General features: G+C 47.8%; 1 protein-coding gene across 2 annotated transcripts in view; it reads left to right on the top strand.

The window, feature by feature from the left end:
• Ptprt (protein tyrosine phosphatase receptor type T) overlaps window positions 1–16,982 on the top strand; it is a 1,035,616-nt gene that overhangs the window by 993,290 nt on the left and 25,344 nt on the right. For both annotated transcript variants that reach the window (XM_076849097.1, XM_076849096.1), the window contains 4 exons: window positions 7,831–7,867; window positions 9,155–9,252; window positions 12,222–12,338; window positions 14,982–15,136. In XM_076849097.1, coding sequence (XP_076705212.1) covers window positions 7,831–7,867; window positions 9,155–9,252; window positions 12,222–12,338; window positions 14,982–15,136 — 407 coding nt within the window. The remainder of the gene's footprint in view (window positions 1–7,830; window positions 7,868–9,154; window positions 9,253–12,221; window positions 12,339–14,981; window positions 15,137–16,982) is intronic.

The raw sequence follows: 16,982 nt of genomic DNA, 5'->3' as shown, positions 1-16,982 counted from the left end.
GCTATCCTCGACCGTTTCCACAGAAGGTGGCCTTCCAGAACGTGCCCAGCGGTCTGCTTCTCCCTCATTTGCATGACCCAAGTGGATTATCCACCTAAAGCTTCATTCTCTTCCAGGTGGCCAGGACAGCTGCTAGTCTTATTCATTCAATCTGTGTATTAATTTATATGTGTCTGTTCATCTGTCCATCCATTCATTCATTTGAAGGTGAAGGTGCAGCCATGAACGCAACAAAAAGATTTAAGGTGACCACCGTATGCTAGATGCTACAGAAATCATAAAACTACAAATGCCATGGTCTCCACCCTCGAAAACCTCAGGAGGGAGATAAGCCATGCACATCAGTCATGCCAGGGCAGCCTAGAAAGTGACAAGTGTCACATTCCAGATAAAATGCTGCAGGGATTCAGAGGTAGGGGAAAAAATATCACTTTTTTTTTCCCATCAGGAATGCAAAATGTGATATGAACCAAAGCTTCCGGCACAAGTAGAATTTAAAATCAAAGAGAAGGAAGATGGCCTCTGGTTAGAGGAGGGCAGTACTGAGATGGGGCAGCTGTGAACAGGCAGCCGCTGTGTTCCAGGGGAGCAGAGCAAAGTAAGGTTGGACTGGATTATCGATGGCTTAGATGGCCAGACCAAGGTCAGGCTTTATCCTGAGATTTTGCTCAAGGACATGGCCGAATTGAGCTTTGGGGTGATTTATCTGCTGCCAATGATCAGATAGATCAAATGCTTTTGGAATTAAGACAACTGATTAGGAAGTAGGCTGCTTCAGTATTTCAGAGACTACTAAGGAAGGGACTCAACTCAAAAAGAAGCCAAGAAGTTTCTACCACCAGGGCCTTTCTGTTCACGGAAGTGAGAGAGTTTGCAAGAGGCTAAAGTGGCCACTATGGCCAGGTGAACATCCCAGCAAGACAGATTCAAGCCAGACTTCCCAGGACCTCAGTGCACAGCCCAAGGGGTCTTGAAGAATGGCTCGTTCCTTAGACTTCCAAATGTATCTGTAGACAAACTGTAAAGTACAGTGGCATGCTTTGCAAATTCCCTCACCATCGGGGCTGAGCCTTGTTTCATTAATTCAACAAATGTTTATGGAGCCTTGTGTCGGCCACTTGTTTGCCCTCTGATCCAGTCCTTATCCTTTTCTGCTCTGCTTTGCATCACAGGTGTATGTGTTTGTGTGTGTGTGTGTGTGTGTGTGTGTGTGTGTGTGTGTGTGTAGTGCAAAGAAGAAGGGGAGCTGATTCCTTCAACGAGAGGCACTGATGGGAGATCAGAGGATGATGGAAGAGAAACCCGCATATTCTCTGCCTGTCTCCCTCCTCTGGGTGGCAGGTCCTCAGTCAGAACATCGTGGCTCCACCTTCTGCCAGCAGCCCCAGCTCCTAGGCTGTGGAAACTTCTCTGTCTCCCCTTGTCCCACTAGCTCTAAGGGTCACAGCCTCCTGGTGTTGCTGACCCCAAGGTCGCCCCACTGTTCCCCTTTGGCTTCCCCGTCACCTCGTCAACCAACTCCCCATGCTGAATCCCTCTGGGGAATTGGAGGTGATGAGAAACACCTGGAGTGGTTCCTTTCTATTTCCCAGACTGACCCTGACTAACAAGGGGCACCATGTGGTCAGGAGTTGGGGCTGGAGCTTCAGTAGAGATGAAGATGGACAGTCTCTACCTCCATGGCCTTTCTGGAAAGTTCACAGGAAGGTGGCCCCTTCTGAGTGCACAAGGCACTCCCAGCCCTTACCCACCATGCCACCATCCTTGCTCCTGTGCACCTGTTATTCATTTCACAAGCACAGAGCAGACCTTCTACTGCGTACTAGAAATACCGACTTTCTGGACCAGGTGTTGACCCAAAAGCAACTCCGTCTGGGAGAGGGGGTCCAGTAAGAAAAAGAAGCCCTTCACAGAGCAGGGAATATAGGAGCAAAGCCTCAAGGTAGAGGGAGGGTGCCTTAGAGGCTGATAAAAGAACCGGCCAGGCAAATAGGGCCTTTAGTAAACTAAGGATCACTGATCCCCTCTCATGTGCCAACACCACCTTAAGTAGTACCTTAACTTGGCAGGTGGTCATTATTACCCTTTCCAGGTGAGGATGCTGAGGCTCCTAAGGTTAAGTAACATATCCATGATCACACTGTGAGCTGTGATGGAGGGAGTAAGGGTTTAATTAGGAGTGGCTCCCCACCATACCCTGCTGCCTTAGTAGCATCAGTAAGCAGAGATGACAGCAATGGTCGCAGTTTAAATGAGTCAGTTTACCAACACTTCCTAACAACCCTTCAGGGGAGTCTCGTCGCCCCAATTCCCCATGGGGGCGCTGAGGTTTAGAGATATTGCAAAGCCTGTCCAAGGCTGTGCACTGGCTCGTGGCTGAACCAGGATAGGAATCACATCCGAATGACTTCCCAACCAGTGCCCTTTCTTCTGCCCCTTCGTCTACCTCCTGCCACCTCCCAGAAGTCAACATTTAGTGGGGGCCTGATCAGCACATGTTGAACTGGTTTCTTCTTTTTCTCCTTGACCTTGCCTGTGGCTGGGTAGATGTGAGGGTGGGCAGATGTGAGGGTTCTGAGGGTCCCAGCCCAGGCAGGGTCCTGCATGCCTCCAGTTGCTGTATCCATCTGGCATATGTCATCTGAATGGAAAACTCCAGGAAAAGTCCCTCTCATGGATACGTGTTCAATCCACAGCTGCGTGAGCCTCCAACTACAGTGAGAACCGAGGAATGCTGGTACTGTACTGTATCAAATGCAAGTGAATCTCTACAACTAATAGCCAATAATGCCACCTGTTTCCACCACACCATGTTTTGTCATTACAAAACATTTTGTGGGCCTTTTAAGATAGGAAACCAGGAGCTGAGATTAAGACAATTCCCCAAGATCACACAGCTAGACTATTTCTCCACCCCGTTAGAACCCACCACAGCCTGTGTGTGTGTGTGTGTGTGTGTGTGTGTGTGTGTGTGTGTAAGAAGTAGGTTGTGCAGACAGACCAAATAGCCTATGCCACATGCTGTCCTAACATGCAATGTTGAACCCTGGGCTGGATCTCAGTGGTTAGAGTCAAGGGCTAATAGGACTAACATCATAAACTAAGTCTTTGTGGGTCAGCTGAATCCAAGCCTTGGATTAGTGATTGCTAACTTTGTGATCATGGGTACATTACTGACTCATTCTGATGTTATAACACTGAGCCATGAATACACAATAATTGATGCAAAGGATCTGTCTTGAGTTCCAAAAAGAAACAGACTTATTCAAAGGGGTAACTCTCCTTGAGACCCTAATACCGATGTGAATAGGATTAAGAGAGACCAGCAGGTGTGGTGTAGGGTTTTGTGGCCAGCAATGGTGGAGAGCTCTTAGTGGTTAGTTCTAGGCCAAAACAAGGGTAGAGAGAGACACTGTTTAGGACCGGGCTGCCCGACAGGAGCTGTAGCCCTCAGTAGAGAGGCAAGGCCAACCCATCGTGACTTGGCAGAGAGGGACCTAGGACACCTGTGACCCTGGTACAGTCTGTGCAGTTTGCCTCCACAGCACAGAACAGAGAGAGAAGGAAAAGAGAGAGAGACCAGAGAAAACACCAACCACAACTGTCTCCTTGCACAGTGTCACCACTATGGGGTTGACAGTGGAGGAGGAATCACCGCAGCTATGAACCTGCTGTATACTCCAGCAAAATTCTTAGGGTCTCCCTGGGATTCCTGGCAAGACACACATAGCTACCCAGTCTTTACTCCTTTCCCCTGGGCTCCACCCCAACCAGAATCCTTCCTGGCTCTCCAGAGAGCTAACTGCTCAGCATAGAATCATTCCTCCCCAATTGGACCTTGACAATCCATTAAAATGACTCCCTTCGCATAGTGAGCAGAACTGTTCTCAGCCCTGTCTGGGCCTCTGGTCTGCTACCGTTTGAACCGTCCTGCTGGTGGATTTGTTTGCACACCCAAAAAATGTATTGGCCACTTGAATCTGTTATAAATTACCAGCCTGGAAATAAATATCATATCTGGGTCCCCAGTAAGTAACAGATGCATGAGTGCAGAGTGAGATGAATGCGTTTTGGATGCAAACCTCTTTCCCATTGCTCACAGACAGATGGAGGCAGGCCCAGAGCTGGTTTGCAGTCGATTTGCGTGCTGTGTAGGTGGGACTCAAATGAACTCAAAGTTCTTTTAAGGTTAGGAAGTTTTCAGTACTAGCTCTTGGCAAATCCCCAGAGGAGCCCCAATTGAGCAGCACATCTCCTTTTATCTCCTTGGCTGAGGAGTCTCGTGGTTTGAATGTTTTCTCTTTGGGGACCGCGTGGGTTTCGGAGGCCAGGGAGGGTCTCTTTACTCAGAGGCAGTGTGGGGACAGGCACACAGCAGGCATGCATTCAATATGTTTCTATCAAGACTGATGGTCCAGGCAGACTTCTCTGGGTTGGGGACACGGCCATGAGCAAACCAGATACCGCTCCCGCCATGGTGGAGCTCCTGTTCACCTGGGGGAGGCGGGCAGACAGCAAGCATGGAAGTGAATAAAGAAGCATCTGCCGTTGGGTGATGAGTACCCCCGGTGAAAATCAGCCAGGGAAGGGAAGAGGTAGCCTGCGTGTTGAGAGAAGGGCTTTCTGGAGCATTGGCTGACAGGTGAGCAGAAGTTTGAAGGGACTGAGAGAGAAACCACTCCCTTACCTGGGGACAGATGTGGAAGCCATGGGAAAGGGCCGATGCCAAGGCCTCTGGACAGGAACATGGCTGCTGCTCCTGCAGACGAGTAACAAGCCAGTGAGCAAGGGGGACAGGGGTAGGAAGACTGAGCAGATTGCTGAAGGGACATAATGGGAATGATAGGGATATTTAGAGGCCCAAACTAAGCATGATTAAGAAACCAATTAAACCACCGCCTCCTCAGAGAACGCTCCTCTGGCCTCTATACCTGAGTCAGCTCCCAGGAGTGCTCCACAGGCCCCCGCGTCTTCCCCTTGGTAGCTCTTAGGCCAGTTTGTTGATGTCTGCAAGCTGCTCCCAAGCAGAACCCGCGTCCATCTGATCCACTTTTGCATTTCCAGGGTCTTATACAGTATCTGCTCCATTAACACCTGTTGATTGAGTAGTGAGCCACCGAGCAAAGAAATAAAGCACAAAATAGTGAACCTGAGCCATCTCTATTGAAAGGTGAATTCATTTCTGGCTCAGAATTTCATCTTATTGACTTTCAAGCACATTAGAATCTGTCAAATCACAGTTTGCTGCAGGGTCTTTGGTCTCCCAGCCCATGCATTAAGGGGGTGCCCCAACTTCACCTCAAAAACACATTTGTACATGTATTCCACCAACCAGCCTGTGCTGGGAACTGCACTCAGCTTTTGGTGACATGTCCCATGGCCCAGGTGGAGGAAAGTACAAAAATACTCATTGCAGCATGTGCCACCATATTCGTTGGGCATATCCAAAGCCCTGCTGGATCTCTCAGGTCTGTATCGCCCAGGAGATCTGTCTGAAAAGCAGGGCAGTGAGGATACAGCATGGGGTACGTGGATTGTGCGAGTGGACGGAGAAGGACCCCTGGGCGTGAGGCTAGAGAAGACAATGGAGACTATAATCAGGTCCTGATGAGGCATTTGGGCATGACCACTCAAAGAATGGGACGCCACTGCAGACTTATAAGTAGGAAAATAACACTTCAGTGTAAAATAAGGAGTTCACTGGGCAGAAAATAGAAGGGTTTGGAGGCCAGGCTAGAGGCAGGGAGGCCAGCAGGAGGTTGATGTTGTGGCCCAACCCAGAGCTGCAGGGCAGCGATGGCAGAAGAGGGTGGACTTGAGAAACCACATCATCTCAGGTTCTAGGAGTCTATTTTCTGTTCCCAAACCTACTCCAGAAAACCTCCAAGTCTGATTCTCCTGGTCAGCCTGCCCACCCTGTCCATCTTGACTTGGAGGAGCAGATAGGCCTTACCTCTTGTGTGTCAGAGAATTTATTGCACTAGTCGAAGAGAGGACCCATCCTGCCAGCAGCCCCCAAGAGTCTGGTAGGCACTTATACTAGTCTCTTAACAAATACTTGCCAAATAAATAATAATATAAAAATAATAAGAGCAAAGACATTTATGTTAAATCTTAGAATAGTGCCTGGCATACAATAACTCTCATATGTTAACTCATCTAATCTGAACAATACTATGAATTAAATACTCTTGTCCCCATTTTACAGAAAAATAATAATAACCGAGACACAAAGAGGCTAAATGGCTTGCCCTAACTCTATAGCTTAGAAGGGACAGAGCAGGATTCAAACTCAGGAAGGCAGGTTGGCTCATGGCATGCATAACCACCACACTGCACTGTCTTTCTAATTGGTTTGTCCAAACTTGCTTATTGGGCAATTTCTCTGAGTCTCAGTGCACTAGCCTCTAAGGGACATTTTTTAAGATGAGGAGGCAGAGTTTGTCAACTCAGTGTCCTCACTGTGTAAATGGGATCACTCAAGCAGAGTTTAGACGGGGCTGTTTGATGGCTAAGTGGTTGATCCAACAGTTCTGGTCATGAATTGGCCTTGGGTTGGTGTCAACAGTCTGCTGTGGAGAATGGCCAGCAATTGGAAGGTATCTACTCAAACTAATAACCAAGTGAAAAACTAAGGTAGAGAAACTAGTCTTTGCATCAGCAAGTAGACCCAGAACTTTAGGGATGCCACATCTATTGCACCAAAAGCTATGCAGATGGCAATTTGAGCTTATTCCTTGAAGCAGGCTTTGAGGTAGCTCATCCACTTGGAGAGGACAGGACCACTTTGATAGGACAGAACTGTTCAACATTCCAGATGGAAAAAAAAAAAGTTTCTTGAAACTTTAGGATTTATTTTCTCCAGGCATAGTTAATCATAAAGTCTGAATGGTTAAGTAATTTCTGGATGGTCACAACCTCTCTGTTGGCTCCATAGTTGGCATCTGTGTTTTAAAATAGAATGTGTCCATCCATTCATTCATTCTCTGAATACTAATAGCATTCAGTGTTCTATACTAAATGCAAACCTGTCAGTCTCTAACATTTGTACTCAATACAATCTGCTCCTTCTCTTTAACAAGGAAGGGGACCCTCCATCTGTGCCACACCCAAGCAAAAGAGAGAGTTATATTCAATCTCTTCTCTGAGGACTGGAGTTATGGGCACCAGAGTAACTCCACACCAGAGTTCAGCAGGGCTTATGGGAGCCCTCTGAAATATACAGGGAATCCAGAAAGTGGTCTTCAAATTTGCAAATAGCTGATCTGCATATGGACACCTCCACACGGGTCCTCTCCGCATGCAGAACTTTAATTACAATCCCAAGTCTGTTGGCAGAGAGAAACAATGTGGCATTCTTCCCAGTTTTCTTTTCTTAATTGTTACTAATGCAAGGAGTCAACAATAGAATTGTTTCTTCTGTTTTCTCCTGAGTGTCCCACAGGGCCTTGTATAGTGTTCTGCATATAATCACAGCTCAGGAAAGACTTTTTGGTGGTCAATGTTCCCCCATACACCTGAAAACTCCTTCTTCCCTCTTTTTGGGTGCATGGGCATAAGTGATGCATTCATGGATTTTGCTCCCCATGCCCTGGCTCCAAGGCATGCGTGGATGGGCACCTCAAGAGTAGTTATGATACCAGGTAGCATTTGGTGACTTACTGAGTGTTTTAAATGCATTGTCTCATTTCACCTTTATCACTTCTCTGGGAAATGGCTAATGCTCTTCCCATTTTGCCTATGAGGAAATCAAGCCAGAAGAAGATATTTATTAATATTGTGCTGCTTGCAAACTTTGACTGGAGACTGTGCTTTTCTTCTGCTATCCAGGGGTACCACCGACCCCGGCACTACATTGCAACTCAAGGTAAGTGCCATACCTCTGCCTCATGCTCCCAAGAGATCTCGAGGGCTCCAAGGAAGAGGGTTGTCTGGGAAATCAATGCAGGCTTGTTGTCCCAACACTCCTCTTCAACTAAGAGACCTGACCCTGCCCTGGAGGAGAGGAATGAATTTCCACTGGCAAGGAAGCCGGGGTACAGCTGATGAGGCTCTAGAGGTCCCTAAGAAGGAAGGAGGCAACAGGTGCAGCCAGGAAGGGAGTGAGGAAGGAGCTGTTCCTAGGAAAGGGTCAGGAGGGAGGGCCCAGGCAGGGCAGAGCAGAAGTCTCAGCCTCCAGCAGATGCCACCCAACAGAGTTGGAGCTGAGGGTGTCCTGCCTTCTTGGGGGTGCACATCCATGACTGGTGCACATGCAGCAGATGGCCCTAGAACACAAATTATCAGTAAGTTAAGAATGATCATGACTTTTAGATCCTTCTAGAGAGACTTCCTGCAGGTAATTCTACATGTGGACAATAACATATAAGCACATTCTTCACAGAATTACCTACAATATGAAAAAAAAGTGAAAACTCTTAAATGCCCAATAATAGGTTAAATAAAGTGTATTTATCGTAGAAAACTCTGCAGCTATGAAAACTATCATGCTTGATAAAAATTTTTAAGGACATAAAAAATGTTCATAATAGATACAATGTTTATTGCAGTAACTACATATATGTTTGCATAACAGAATGTTATTCAAACTTTTATAGAAAATACATACATTACTTCTGTAATTTTAAAAATGATTGGACATTGGAAGAGCAATTTCCAAGGAAATCGCTTTGGACTGTCTGATCTTATCTCCCAGTATTTGTCTTTTTTCTTTCTTTCTTTTCTATCCCCTCTTTCCTCCTTGGGCTCCAAGTGAGTGCCTCCAGCATCTGTCAAGCTTAAAATTGGGCCTCTCCACCCTCCCGACCCCAATTCCCTTTCTGTCTCTCACCAGAGACCAGTTTTGAGAAAATTCCTTGAACACAATCCAAAATATAGTTCAGGGGACAGCAGGTTTGATGGGGCTGAGCAGGAGGGTGACAGAAGGGACAGGGGTGCTGCAGACCAGGCAGGTTCCGGATGTGGCTTTTCTTACCCATGCTCTGCTCTGGCCCCATCGGGTTCACATGCCTCGGGCCCCAGTCTCAGCCACTTGGTGTACTAGTGAGGGACCCCTGACCTCTCTCCTGCTCCCCTAAGGCAGCCAAGAGCAATGAACTCCGGGCTGCTACCTTGCCCTCACAGACACTGACCCTGTCACCTTCTCTGTTGGCAGGTCCAATGCAGGAGACGGTAAAGGACTTTTGGAGAATGATCTGGCAAGAGAACTCCGCCAGCATCGTCATGGTCACAAACCTGGTGGAGGTGGGCAGGGTAAGCCTCTCCTGCAGTTACCTGGGCAGAGGATGCCGGGGGTGCGCTGGAGCATCTCCGTCCCTTGTGTTGTGCCAAGTGCCTCCTTGTCTACATTGCCCCCTCCCAACAACCTCCAGGGCAGACAGCATCTGGCAGTGTCCTTTCCCTCCAGGTCCCCACCCCCTTGTCCACCTCCACTCTCCATCGATAACATCATCTCATATATTTCAAGGAAATTGAAGTCATCAGACTTGACCTCCCTCATCGTCCAATCACAAATCCGCCATCCTACTTGTATCTACCACCATCTTCTTGTTCTTCCTCCCGGCTGTCAGGTTCAACCATAAGAAATGGCTGTTTTTCTTTTCTTGTCCCCAAATGATCAAGCATGGGCTGTTTCCCATAGCTCTGCCCAATGGGACAGAAGCTGTGTCTCTGCCGTTTCAAATGCAAGGCTCAAATCTCAGATTCTGCTCCATGATTTCCCCATTGTCCCCATCACTTGAAAAATGCCTCCTCCTCATTGCTGGATTATTCCACTCAGTGTGCAGACATGCTCAGTAGCTTCCTCCTTCAGAAGACAAAATGGGCTAACAAAAATAATTCTCCTGTCCCCACTTTTCCGCCAGATTTAAGTGACTCACACCATGATTCAGTTTCTTCAGCCCCAGAAGTAAGCGATTACGCCCTCCAACGTAGCTGCTCTCTCCATCCCACCAGTGGCGACCTCCTCAGCCTCACCCACATCCTCCATGTTGACAAATCCAGTCGCCACGTCTTTCTTCTCTCTGCTCATCTGACTCCACCTCTCAGCAGCATCTGCGCTTTGCCTCCTGTTCTTCCTCCCCGACCTCTGAGCCTCGACATTCTTCAGGGCTCAGGCCTTGGTCTCGTTCTCTGATCCAGTCAAACTCTGTCCTAGGTCATCCTTAAGGAGGGCTTACAAATGGGACTGCTATTCCAGGTGTTCACTATGGCAGGTGGGAGGGCTGCTGAGTGTAAAGGCAGGTGTGCAAACACCAGGAATCAAGGGCCTCTCTAGAAGAGTAGGCAGGTAAGTTTTGGTCTTGGCCTGAACCAGATATCCATAAAGCGCCCTGGCCATAGCCATGGAAAGGGGAAATCTGGGCTGTAATCATTCAGTTTGGGGGTATGGACATCACATGGCATTACAGGGATTTGGGGCCAGGTGCCACTCTATCCTTAAGTTCACCCTTAAACAGCCCCTTCCTCCATTTTACAAATGAGAACACAGACCTGAAGGGAGAGAGTAACTGCCCTAAAGTCACCCAGCCAGAACCCAGGCACAAAATCTGACTCTTGACTCTCATTCTAACACTCCTGGTCCCCAGGGACTCCGTCCCAGCGTGCAGCTACTGTGAACAAAGTAGCCAGTCCAGGGATTAAGATTCAGAGGCAAATTCCAGCCTGGCCCAAAACAGATTCTACGCTGCAAACAGCTTCCTTTGAGGGACCCGCCATCACTCTAAACTGGATTTGGGGAGGAGAGGGCCCCTCGCTCCTGCTACTCTCAGTAGAACTCCTGCTGGTGTCGCACGCTGTACCACAACACTTAAATTTATCTCAAAACAATTGTTCAAGGCCCTGTTGCTGGTCATTGTTCAGATGGCCTAGCTTTGTATCCTGGCTCCAGCTCTTGCCAACAGTTGGCGTTGGACCATTTTCTTCATTTCCCAATGATTTAGATCCTCATCTGTAAAATGGAGATAATAATAATAATATCTACTTCATAAAGTTATGGTAACGGGTCATCAAAATATACATGTGAATTATTCATAGGACACTTAGTAAGCAATGTTAACAGGAAGCTAACCCAGGTTTCAGAACTGAAACTGAGTGTTAGAACCAAGCAGTGAATGAAATCACCTCCAAACCCCGTTGTACTGTACCATTGTTTCCCTAAGTGGGTTCCACGGGATGCTAGCCTGCAGGATGCTTAGTGAGAAGCGGGTTCCATGGTTAAATACGTTTGGGAAATGCTGTGTCCTCTGACCCTTTTGGAGAGTCTTAAAACATTAGCGTTAGCCCTCGAGGAGCCAAGTAGTCCTGTAGCGAAGCAGCCTGTTAAACTTTGTGTAATCAGCATTTCCCAAACTCATTTGACCACAAAACCTTTTTTTGTTTGTTTTTTTGTTTCTTGTTTTGTACCTAACACCTATTAGCACCCAGCGGGACACACTGTGGGCAATGCCACACTAGGCCGCGCAGCGTCCCCCGGAATGGTAATAACGCTTTTGTTCTTTTAAGGGGAAAACCATGGTCTCTCTTTCCTCCGCGGAGTGACTTATAGGTTGAATGTGGGAATGGCTTGTGTGTAGCATCTGTCCCCACTGTCAGGGCAGAGAGCAGGTGCAGTCTTCCCTGTGAGCTCAGCACCTTCCATCCTTTTCCCAACTAAGAACCTTTCTCCTTCCAGACCCCCAATACCGCCTCTTAATAACGACCCTCTCCTGACCACTTCTGCTTCCACCTCCTTGCTATTTCCCTCCTTTGATTCTCATCTTTGCTGAGCTGATAACACTCAGCTAGCTGCTCTAGTCTGACCTAGCAGAAATTGAACTCGGCCAAAACTAGAAAAAAACTGGCCACATGACCTTGGGTAAGTCACCCAACCTCCGAACTAGAGTATTATTTTCATCTGCAAAATGGGAATAATAACACCCACCAATCTCACTTCGTTTTCTGTTTGATCACTTAGTGTGATAATGCTTCAAAAAAAGTATGAGGAGCATTTGCAAAGGAAGGTCCTGCTATTATTTCTAATGGCCCTAATGCTTCTGGGAGTGGGCATGGCCCTGTGCTGTTTGACAGTCCCTGGCCAGCTGAGCATCCCCTGGACTGAAATGCCTCTAAATTTTCCCTTGGGTTTATTTGAACGGAGAACCGGATGTGGTGGCTGCTCACACTCAGCCACTTGCTCACGCAGCCTCATCTCTATCCTCCTCCTGTCTCTCCCTTGGCCACAGGTGAAGTGTGTACGATACTGGCCAGATGATACAGAGGTCTATGGAGACATTAAAGTCACCCTGATTGAAACAGAGCCCCTAGCAGAGTACGTCATCCGGACCTTCACAGTCCAGAAGGTAAGCTTCCCTTGGCTGTGGGCACCCGGCCAATGGGATGGTCTGCGATCCAGAGCACGTGGAGAATGAGGATCTGCCCTGTGCCCAGTTCATCCACCCCTTGATCCTGGCCTGTTCTCTCCCTCCTGACAGAATTCTGCCTTTCATCTTGGCCCATCTTAGTTTGGATTTCCTAGAAGCAGAGCCCAAGGCAGCAGGGATTTGGGTGCCCAGGACCATGGGTGGAGGGAGAGCTTGCAGAGAGGGGTGAGGGAGGCAGGACAGGCGGCTGGTAGAAGGAACCAGTGAGGTGTGGTTTTCAGCGGGAGCCCTGATGCCACCAGAGCCCTGGAGAATGATTTGCTCTGCATCAGTAGCCGTGTCTACAGACAAAGGGCCTCCTGCACTTCCAGGAAGGTAACCAGTCCTTGCCCAGAAGAGTCCTACACTTAGCACTGAATGTCCATGTCCTGGGCAAACTAGGCAGCTGACAAAGCCAGTCAATCACAGCAACTTTCCTCTCCATCACAGAGTCCCTGCACTCCCACCCCACCCCACCCCACCCCACTCCAGGAAGCAGGCTCCTCTTCAATTGAGGGCAGTTCTCTGAAGAAGGGGAGACTATGGGCTGTCTTTAGCCAAAACTCAGAGTAGCTGTGGATGGTGCATCAGCCCAAGGACGGGGACCTGAGTGGGCAGCAGTGCCCTCTACACAATGCCTAACACACGTGTGGAATCCACTGCCCTTCACGTGGTAGCTGTGTAGGGGAGGGGTAGCATCCTAACATACAAGTCCAGTGATGCCCTTGCCCCTCTGTGAACCATCCAAGCAGCCACCTGGAGCCCCCAGTGCCTACGAGGTAAAGTCAAAGGCTGTACCTGGGATTCAGGGCCCTCTGCGCTCCAGCTCGGCCCATTCTCCCACCAGAGTGTGACCTCCTGTCACCAGCACCCCTTCCACGTTCCTCTAGTGTTGCCTTGGGATCTTGTGAGATTCTGCACACGGCATGCTAAGCCCCGTTCCCATCCCCTCCTGTCTCCATCCCCTCCATGTCTCCAACTGGGTAATGCTCCTGCATCAGTATCATAGCAGTGAGGAAGGCAGACTGTGGAGCCGGATGCCAGGGTGCAGGTTGCCACTCTAGGTTGTGACTGAGGCGCATCGCTAAATCTTTCTCAGCCTCAGTTTCCCCATCCAAGGCATGGAGATAACAGTATGGGGATTGATATAAGGATTAAATGAATTAATGCCCTGTGGTATTCAGCAATGTCTAATAAATATTATTATAACTTATTATTACTTTCATTATTAATACCTTTCAAGAGTCAGATTGAGCTTCACCTTGTCCAGGAAGCCTTCTCAATTTCTCCTCCCCTTGCATCTCATTAGCTAAACACCTTTATACAGGCTAACTGAGTTATCTACACGAGAGTCCTTCCTCACCCTCGTGAGGTCATGAGTTGTCCTGGCACAGTTACTGTGGCTTTTTTTTTTTTTTTAAAGAGAGAGAGAGAATTTTATTATTTATTTTTTAGTTATCGGCGGACACAATATCTTTTGTTTGTATGTGGTGCTGAGGATCGAACCCGGGCTGCACGCACGCCAGGCAAGCGCGCTACCACTTGAGCCACATCCCCAGCCCTGCTGTGGCTTTTATTGCCTTCTTCCTAGAGCCAACACAAGTCTGGGCACATATTACCCTCAGTATTTTTGTAACTGACAGATAAACAATGAAACCTCTCTAAATAACTGCAGAAAATCACTAGGGAGAAACAGTAAGTAAGAGGCACTAGGTAAGCAAAGGCTCAGAGGTGTGACCTGCCAGTGTTTGACCTGGGGTGTGTCTGTGTGAGAGGGAATGAGATGAGGAGATCAACTCCAGCTCAGGGCCCCACTGCCTCCATTAGTCATAGAAGCATCTTATAATTCTAAATAAGAACTTAATTAATAAAAATGTTGGCTAGCTGGGCACAGTGGCTCATCCCTATAATCCCAAAGGCTCAGGAGGCTGAGGCAGGAGGATCACATATACAAAGCCAGCCTCAGCAACTTAATGACAACATCAGCAACTTAGTGAGACCCTGTCTCAAAAAAAAAAAAAAAAAATATATATATATATATATATATAAAGGGCTGGGAAGTGGCTCAGTGGTTAAACACCTCTGAGTTTATCCTTAGTACCAAAAAATAAAATAAAAATAAAAAAGTTGGCTAAATTTTAAATGTAGAAAGCCACATAGACTATTATAGACAAGGCTGGAAAACAGGAGGCCCCAGATCTCAGCCACTGAGAGGGCTCATATTCCACTAGCAACACCTGGAACTTGGTCTTTATGGCTATCTTTCTTTCAATCTGGGATGTACCTTCCATAAAACCTCTGTCAAAGGGGGTTCCTGGGCAAGCACTGGATGCTTTGTCTCTCTTGGAGACTCGGAAGGTACAGGAACACAATAAAAGGCTCTGAGAAGTCCTACAAAAAGCAACCAGTCTGACTTTGGTTCCACATTTTCCAAATGGAATGATCACAGCGTCCCTCTCTGTGGCCACACCTATTAACCTGGACAGCGGGAGGCTGGGTCCTCGGGTGGCAGCTCTGGCTCTCCACCGAGCCAGTCCAGGCACAGAGCAGCAGCTGGAGGCACAGAGCCCATTCTCTCCTCAGAAAGGCTACCACGAGATCCGGGAGCTCCGCCTCTTCCACTTCACCAGCTGGCCTGACCACGGGGTGCCCTGCTATGCCACTGGCCTCCTGGGCTTCGTCCGCCAGGTGAAGTTCCTCAACCCCCCAGAAGCAGGGCCCATAGTGGTCCACTGCAGGTGAGTCCAAGCCTCCCTGCCTCCAACCAAGTGTGCCTCTGCAGCTGGGTGGGCAGTAGCCATGATTCCTTGCCTGAAAGACTCCCCTGCCTGTGTCCCCACACCCCGCCCAGTGAGTCTCGGCTCCTAGGGTCTAAGCAACAGCATTTGCAGTGGCAGTCACAGTTTCATTATAGTCACCAGGGGCATCGGCTGGGCACTGGCAGCATGTGCTGCATCTACCATGTGCACCTACCCATATCATTTCATGTACTTCTCATCCAACTTTGAGAGGGGTCTCTATCATCCTCCCATTTTACAGATGAGGAAACTGAAGGGCTGAGAGCTGATGTTTAACACGTTTGCAGCTCCTTGATGTGCCTTGGTGAAGCATGCTTCTCTTCATTGCTGATATTTTAAAAATTAATTTCTGGCCTGTAGGATCCTTAATGGAGAATAAATGGACAGCATCCGGTTCTATCTTCTTATGAAAAAGAGCTATTTTCAGCTTTGACCTAGAGAGTCACATTGAGGATGAGTGGCGCATTTTTCAGTCCTCCGAAGTGGAGATGAAGCACTGTGTCAAGGACACTGAGAATTAGAGGAAGGCAGATGTCCAGACCTAAAGACCGCTAGCAGTCCTCTCTGTCCTGGAGTGGCCTTGGGTCCCACCCATTTCTACAGACCCTGCATGCTCCAGTTATCTCATCCCTGCCCTGGCAATGTCCATATCAGTCCAGGGACCAGGAAGGATTTAACAAACCATGGACATTCAGATCCACCTGCTTCCCTACATAGCATCCTTTTAAAATTTTCTCTCTCTAAATATAATAGGAAGCACACGATCCCATTTCAAAGATGAGGGGATTGAGGATGGGGCAGAAGCCCTCTGGGCCCTCTGAGCATTTTGGACATGTTCTCTGCTTTATACCTCATAGCAACCCAAGGGCAGTGAAACTTCAGACCACACCCCAAGATCCCCAAAAGCAACCAGAGCAGGGATAAAGGGAAAAATGAGACAACAGCCAATATTTATCAGCAACAGCTCCCCACTATTAACCAGTGCTGTACATGATGGCCCTGTGCCTATATCTCCATAGCAAGGCACTTTCATGCATCTGAGCATAGTGGTGCACACTCCTGGGGCTATTATAAAGATGAAATGGGTTGGCTAATGTGTGCTGAGTGCCTGACAAAATTCCTGACATATAGTAAGCACTTTAAAAATATCATTGTTCTCCATCTCTTAATGTTGTCCCCCTCCCCAGGCTTTTAATCCTTTAGGCAAGAACCAAGTCTTACTCATCTTCATGTCCCCACTCCTAATCCCAGCATCTGAAGCATCATAGATAGTGGAAAAATATCCATCAAATATAAGTAGCAACAATTTATTGAGAAATTACTCTGTGGCCAGGCACAGGGCTAAGCAATTTGCATGCATTATGCTTTTTAAACATAGTTCCATGCAATTTACATATATGTGTACTATTAATGCTATGAGGTGGGTCTATTTGCTATCCGCCTCATTTTATGAATGAGAGTCATGAAACCTAGAGAGATGAAGTCATTTACCCAAGGTCACACAGCTAGTAAGTAATTGAGCCAGAATTTGATCCCAAGGGTCTCTTCCAAATACTAAATCACTAAAATGTTTAATAAACACAGCACAATCCTTACAAAAACTCTGCCAGGAGGCGAGTTATATGTTATTTGCCAGGCTGTTGAGGCCACTTTGAGGGAGTTCTGGGTCAAGATGGTAGTAGATGTTCTCAGGCAAGAATAAGTCAGACCGTACTCAGTTCAAGCCATTGAAGTTTCATCAGGAATGAAGAGTGCCCGAGAGCCTTGAGGGCCACAGTCCCATCCT

This window comes from Callospermophilus lateralis, chromosome 3 (genome assembly GCF_048772815.1).
Source record: "Callospermophilus lateralis isolate mCalLat2 chromosome 3, mCalLat2.hap1, whole genome shotgun sequence".
In the NCBI taxonomy this organism is placed as follows: Eukaryota; Metazoa; Chordata; class Mammalia; order Rodentia; family Sciuridae; genus Callospermophilus; species Callospermophilus lateralis.
The sequence above is the reverse complement of the archived record's forward strand: the minus strand, read 5'-3'. Positions and strand labels throughout refer to the sequence as shown.